The sequence below is a fragment of the Amblyomma mixtum genome, chromosome 4, assembly GCF_055824585.1.
Source record: "Amblyomma mixtum isolate Tamu chromosome 4, ASM5582458v1, whole genome shotgun sequence".
Classification (NCBI taxonomy): Eukaryota; Metazoa; Arthropoda; class Arachnida; order Ixodida; family Ixodidae; genus Amblyomma; species Amblyomma mixtum.
In genome coordinates, this window is record NC_143015.1 from 150,738,171 (window position 1) to 150,745,494 (window position 7,324).

Genomic DNA, 7,324 nt, shown 5'->3' on the forward strand with positions numbered 1-7,324 from the left:
TCGTCGCAGCAACAACACCAGCGCAACCATTTAATGGCTTGGGAGCCATCCTTGCCGTCACCCGAACGCTCACTTTCGATTCCGTGCTCTAATCACCACTATCTCTTCCACAAGACATGTAGTCACGTAAGTTCCGCACGAAGCTTGCGTCCCCCATGTATTGAGAATGCTAAAGCTTTCAAGGGTCGCAATAATTGTATGCTTATACGAAGAAGCGAAAGTTAGCCTGTATTACAAAGTAGCTTGAACTTATACGAATACTACGTTACTGGTCATTTTTTCACAGCATTACAGTCTCAATAGGGTGCAGCCAAACATCGTCAATTAGAAGATGCTTCTTCCTGCCAAGGAATTAATAAGCCCTTCTTGTATTGAAGTACAAGTTAATTGAGGCTCGCTTCGAGTGAGCTGTGTTGTGTCCAAGCCACGCAACAATTATACAGCCATTAAAGCCGCCAGCACAGTGTGTTTAATTCCGGCAAGTTCATCCCCTACGACAAGTGGCGATTCATCCAGTTCCTGCCACAGTTCTTGCTCACCATCTCTGCGTAGTTAACTTGGTGTCCACCAGGGCCCAGGGTAGCCATTGGGACCAGAGTAAGGATAAGGAAGAGCGTGAGGCGGGTGTGGCTTAGCCTTGGGCTCTGATCTGGGAAGGAAGCTTGAAAAGGGTGTGCTTTCCCTTCGACAGTCGGTGACGCAGAGGTGAAGATGGTTTCGGTGGAATCCGTCCGCACAGAAGCAGCCCGAGGCGCAGTCTTCGACGCATCCGCCAACCCTTGCGGGGTCGCACGTGTCTTCTGAGCACGTGCTGCTCACGCATGTCTTGTAGACCTCGTTGGGGCTGCACTTCATTGGAGCTGGCAGGTACGCCGGCACTGCGGGCATGGGACCAAAAGAAAAAAAAAAGCGAAGAAAATGGGCGACTTTACCTCAGTCGAAAGAAACCGCTTTTCAGCATTTTTTTAAAATCAGTTTTGTGTGCTTTATATGGCCGGGAAATATTGTCAGAGAACAAAGCAACTGGTATGGGGGTGCCCGGACGCGTATTCGCCAACTGCAGCCTGTACAGCCACAAGGCTTGAAACCACGGTGAATTGATCACGGCGACTGAAGATTGTCACAACGGCTTACCTAAAAGGGATAATAAATCCTCTTAAACGCGTTATATGCCACTAAGCATCACGATTTGCGACCTAAAAGGAAAAAAATGGAAAAAATGAGATTAAAAAAATCAATAAAATTACAGTACAGAGAGCGGAGTCGAACAGCCGACCTTCCATACGCAACACGTGCCTCTAATCCACTGCGCCATTGCGGCGATGTGAAGCCGTCGTTCTGAATGAATATTTATAACCAGCCTTAATGTGGCTGCTACCTGCCGGTGGGCGGCGCTGTAATCGCTGGCTGTACCGGCTGCATTTGGCGAACACGCTGCCCGGACACCAGGGAGTAGAAGGGAACGAGGCTGCGCATACAGCCACTCCAGCTCCTCTCCCCCGAAGTTCTACTGAATTCCCAGACTCTGTCGGGACTCCTGTACCGAATCCGCTTAAGACTTATGCGGACATAGCAGCATATCTGCGCATCAGTAGGCAGACATTCTCAGAGGTCGTTAAGGGACTGGCTAGAACTGAGGAACGACACCTCTAAAGGCTGTAAACGGGGTCATTTCTAATCCTGCGATTTTAAAACATACAGACCGGACTTTTTCGCGGTACTGTAAGTTTTGTGAGATGTGGGCAGACGCATATCATATGGCATGGTCCTGCCAGAAAAATCCAGTAATAAAGAGAATAAATCAGCCAACGAGAGAGTGCTGGGAGGCGACCTTGACTGACTGCTTGGACCTGGAGTCCCAGAGGGCTCTGGTTCAAAGAGCGCGGGCAGCGGCTACCGCCAATGGTGTCCCGGAATAAGACTACTACCCAGACAAGGCAGCGGTGAAACCCTCCACTTTCTCCTAACCCGGCCTCAGTGCATTTAATAAAGTTTTTACCAGCAGCACCACCAGCGTTACTTACTGCAAGTTATACGAAATCATAGGAAGTAAGCTTATGCTTGAAAGAATGAAATTAAAGAACTAAATGCTTGCTGGGAAAGACCACGGTGACGCACATTATAGCCCCATCATTTCAGCAGTGAGCCCAACCTTGGGCTCTGGAGTAGCATGCCAGGCCCATAACCAGGCAGACCTCTCCATTATTCATTAAAGTCTCTCTTTATCTCTCAACCTTGAGCAATCTTCAGCGCTTGATTAAGTCTCCCACTACCGGATGAATCACCATCCCACACCGCATCATTACACCCTAAATGAGAATATGCAGCTGTCGTTTGGCGCCCACATCGACAGTACATTTATGTAAGCACCGAAGCCATCCAAAATCGCGCCACCAGATTAGTATGCTCCAGTTAATTATCATGCACAAATATAACCGCACTAATGAACCGAACGAGCTTACCCTCACTAAAGGAGTGCCGAAAATTACCCGCTTTAGCCTTTTTTCTTCGGCTCTACTACTCTCTTACACCAAGCACCTACGGGACAGAACACTGCTCCTCTTCAAAGGGCAAATCTTAAGTTTTTATTATCGCGCGGTTTTTACCAAAACTTTCAAGGTTTTTACCAAAACTCCGCGGTTTTGTGGTCTTTTGTGCGAAGTTTAGCAGTCGGGCTAAGCCTTGTTGGAGTGCAAATAAATTAAATGTTGTTAATTTCATGGCCAGAATTGGGCCCATTCCTACGGGCAACCTGTCGTTTGTGACGTCACAGTTTGCATTCTCGTTGTCATTCGCTTTGCATTCGCTGAAGGAGAAAAATTCGTGCCAGTTCTTGGTCTCTTCTCGCCGCGGTGGGCGCATTTCGATGGGTGGGGGGATAGATAAGGGCGCCCGTGTGCCATGCGATGTCGCCGCACCTTGAATCCCAGGTGGTCTAAGTTGATTCAGAGCCCTGCTCTATGGCGTTCCTCATAACGTATGTGCCATTTTAAGACGCAAAATTCTATAATTGACGATCACAATTTACAATCACAGTCCCAATTTACAATCGCAATCACAATTGCCTTCTATTCTGTGCTTGTTTTTCTGAAAATTACTTTTCACATTTACTGTTTTCGCGGAAGCCTTTGAGCGCTTTGCATTAGCAATCAATATGTTTTCCAAAATCTGTTGTAATATTTCTGTTTCCTTATCTGTTATGATATTTCTATACAACTCTGCCTTCATGCCATGCCCGCTACAGGCGTCTTTGACATTGGTAAAATAAATTTTGAAAATATTACATGAAGGTATTAGGTAAAATTTATCGAAAAAAATAATTTTTGTACCTAACAGTTAAAAAGCGCCATTATACCTGACGAACATGCACAGGTGGCGCGCCGCCGCCGTCGCTGCGCGGGTGGCTCAGAGGTGCCGCCGCCGCGCTCGCCATTTGCGCATGCGCAGTAGCGGTGCATAGCTAGCGTGCAGGGACCGCCGCCGCAGCCGCGCGCTCTCCGTCGCCTCTCTCTCTCTCTCCTCGTTGCTGTCGCAATCCTCCAGGTTTAACCAGAGCTAAACCACTGCCAATGTTTTCGATGATGACCTTGGTTGTTGTGTTGGTAACGATTCGCACTTCTAGGTTTACTGAAAGGCGTCAATTTCGTTTTGCTTTCCACATACGGTTTCGAAACAGCGGCACTTCGTTCCTCAACTAATCCGCTTTGGAAGTGCGTGTTTTCAGCAGTATGCCTCTGTGTAAAATTCAAGCGCTGGAAAATAATGACACAGAACGGGACACAGGTGTGCGTAATGTGGCTCTGAATCACTTGGACAGTGGCCTGAAAATAAGGCGAGACTTTCAGGCCTCTTTCGAAAGGAATAAAAGAGCGAATGTGAAAGGATGTGCAAGGAACGGTTTCATTGGCAGTTAGGAGATAGCAGCACTGAAACGTTGCGTATGGTGCATTTTATTATTTGAACTGCACCATGAAATTTCAAACTGCACTTTCGGAAAGCGCCCTTTTTGTGTACTGGGGACTTTATCGGCAGCCAATATGCCTTTAACATTGTTTCTTTTTTTACATTTTACTCTATGTCTGGTGCCTTTCCTCAACTAAAACACTCCTACTCGGTGGAAAAATTTTTAATATTTCAACAGTTTACTTTGCTGGAAGTCTGAAAATTGAATCACCAGAGTTTAAAAACTTTTGAGAAAAGACAAGAGAAACTATTGTTAAAATTCTGGTTCAGAAGAAGGCTCACTGCCAGGAATAATTGAGTCGGGTGTCCTTGCCATAGCTAAAATAATTGCTTCCGAAATATTCTTTTATGAAAATAAATTGTAGATTAATGTACTTCTTGAAATCAGTGAGCCTGTGTTTTTGAGTAAAAATTCTAGGCAGCATGTAAATCATTCAGTAAGCTCTGTACAAAGTCCAATTTTGTTTTGGCTAGAAATGAACAAAAAGTAACGACTGCATAATTTGAGTTTTATATTATCCTACCGTCACCCCTCAAAACAGTAAACAGTTAGGCGATGGGCTTAGGGAGAAATATGAACGACTGGATAGATCTCGGAATGACTGCCAGATTTTCAGGACACGCTGGCTTTCATTGCTATGACCAGTTTCATAAGACCAATCAGCGCCCCCCAACAGTCGTCATGCTACCAGAAACGCGAGTGTCATAGTAAACCTGGAAATTTCGTGAACCATGTGGATTAGTTAAACAAGACTTGTTAATACGTGGCGGAAGTTCGCAGGGACTGCTTTGTAAACGAAAACGGCTTTTCCCGAAAGCCCGAGTTCCCTCCTAACCACAACTCAATATCAAATCGGCTGTTCGGTTCTTGAAGCCACACTACGAAGCTCAATCACTAAAAAAAAATCCACTAAACTACATGCGTATTGTACTGACCTCCCGATTTCCATAGTTACATTGCATGCTCCGAGCATCAAAATTAAGGTTTGGTTTGGTTTATGGGGTTTAACGTCCCAAAGCGACTAAGGCTATGAGAGACGCCGTAGTGGAGGGCTACGGAAATTTCGACCACCTGGGGTTCTTTAACGTGGTGAATACAAGGGGGGGGGGGGGGGGGGGGGGGTACTGCGCACAAAAGACAACGACAAGAAGATAACACAACAAGCGCAGACTCGCGACTAACTTTATTTGAAAACACGATACTCCTTTTATAGTGTTTTCAAATAAAGTTAGTCGCGAGTCTGCGCTTGTTGTGTTATCTTCTTGTCCTTGTCTTTTTGTGCGCAGTACCCCCCCTTGTATTCACCATGATTGACCGACTAGCCCAACAACGTACGTTCTTTAACGTGCACTGACATCGCACAGTACACGGGCCTCTAGAATTTCTCCTCCAAAGAAATTCAACCGCCACGGCCGGGATCGAACCCGCGTCTTTTGGGTCAGCAGCCGAGCACCATAACCACTTAGCCACCGCGGAGGCTCAAAATTAAGATCACGATGTGATAACCTAGTACCTAGCTGTGCTCCCGCAGCGATTTCAGAAGACCAGTCTTCAAGGTGTCCGTAAAAGTGAGGAGGAGTGAAAAGAAGGCTACGCTACCTGGATTGCTTAGACCCGTCGCCGTTGATAACGATAAGGCAAGAAGCACCACAACCAATGTTGTTGTCGCCATTCTCCAATCGCCCGCTGGGCACGCCGTCAGCTTCAAAGATGGCGCTACAACTGGTCGCGCCAAGTGCTGGATTTTTCTTTTCTGTTGCTACTCCGAACATGCGCAGGCGCCGATGAAGAAGAACGCAGCCGCTACGACCTGCGTGACATCCATGTAAATGCGTCTTCGAAGTTTTCGTCCGCGCAACGTCGCAGTTGCCTCGGGCATTTCTGAAAGTGTGCTTTCCTCAGCGCGTCGGACGGGTTCTTGCTGCGTAATACGGAAGGCTATAAGGATGCGGCATTCCCGTTGCCCTTTTTGTTATGTCCTTAGGCGGAGACGGCGTGTTGACCGTATTTACATTTGAGGGGAATTGCTAGACAAAGCGAACGATGACATATGAGCCGGTGTTTGTTGGAAATATTACAGGAAAAGGAGTTAGCAGCAAGGTTAGGCTATTGTCTCAAGCTTCTCAGATGTGCGAACTATCCAGATGTGGCTATTATATCTGTCATTCAGGCCGAACAGAACTAAAAGATATATCCTACTGTTACGGTGAGTTAGTTTCCAGCAAAATATTAAACTCAGGACAGATGAATGAAGGGACTAACTAATCTTACGTATTTTGTTAAGCATCTTCTAAAAATAAACCTACTCAAAGCACTGAAGTTCTAGTAAGTTAGGCCTAAAGCGACCACCTTCAAATCATGGCAGACAGTACTTTCGGCTCTGGATGCACTGCGGATGGTCTATGCTACACTCCTGAAACCAGCAGAATATTTTTTTTTGTTGGATACCGACCGGCATGATAGGTGTCATTTTTTTACTTCTCAATAAAAATAAAATAAAATGTTTTGAATGCAAACAAAATGAAACATATATAGTGATATACAGAATAAAGTCACATATGCATGGGCTGTACCGAGACCCGCGGAGTAAGACATAAAAGTGCAATAAAAACACCACTTTCACTAACTGTGCAAAGAATATTAGGGGAGCTAACTCTTAAAAAAGAAACAAAATATAGTTATAAAGCAACAACGGCTAAAAATTACATTTAAACTACTAAATTACGGAATTTAATAAAACACCGACATGAATTCAGTGACAATGGCGAAGTTCGCTCTAAAGCACACCGTAAACAGCTAGGATAGTTACGCAAGTCTGAGAGGTACTGCACATTTTAAAATCAAAAGCAAGGAAATGCACGCGGAAAGCAAAGAGAACTACTTGTTTCCTTGATAAGGTCAAGCAAGCCCATTGAATTCTGTTCACCAGTAGAGCATATACCAGGAAAACATGAGTTCATATTCTTCGAAACCTCAAGAGATCGTAACATGGAAAGCAAGAAAAAAAAGCTCCATATCTTCTAGCGCCGACCAAAAGAGGGATGGGATGACGTTTCGGTTCACACACAGGAGCTTTGTTCACAGGCGCCGTCCAAAAGATTGTGAACAAGGCTCCCGTGGGGGAGCCGAAACGTCACCCCATCCCTGTTTTGGTCGGCGGCTTCTATTTTCGTCACGTACCGTCCCGACCAGACGGGTTTCCGTGAGACACTGAGTTCACGCTTAAGCATGTGTTTAGCCTGATCGGCTCATTGTTTTGCTTTGCTGGGTCCTCGGCACATCTGCCGACGATGTTAGACTCAGGATGACCTCTGATCGAGGTAAAGCTGACTTCATCTATTCGCGCAGATAGAAGTTGAT

At 45.8% G+C, this 7,324-nt stretch overlaps 1 protein-coding gene across 1 annotated transcript; it reads right to left on the reverse strand.

Moving 5' to 3' along the window:
* Positions 1 to 486: 486 nt before the first annotated feature.
* LOC149348767 (uncharacterized) lies at positions 487 to 5,861 on the reverse strand. Its single transcript, XM_089585898.1, has 2 exons — positions 5,564 to 5,861; positions 487 to 878 (listed from the first exon to the last, which is right to left on the reverse strand). The coding sequence occupies exons 1-2, from the start codon at positions 5,634 to 5,636 to the stop codon at positions 553 to 555; spliced, it is 399 nt and encodes a 132-aa protein (XP_089442024.1). The 5' UTR covers positions 5,637 to 5,861; the 3' UTR covers positions 487 to 552.
* Positions 5,862 to 7,324: the final 1,463 nt, after the last annotated feature.

Excerpts from the sequence above, each read along its gene's own strand:
- LOC149348767 (XM_089585898.1), bottom strand. The coding sequence starts at position 5,636 with ATGGCGACAACAACATTGGTTGTGGTGCTTCTTGCCTTATCGTTATCA. Across the intron at positions 879-5,563 it reads GACGGGTCTAAGCAATCCAG|TGCCGGCGTACCTGCCAGCT; the intron begins GTAGCGTAGCCT and ends CCATGCCCGCAG.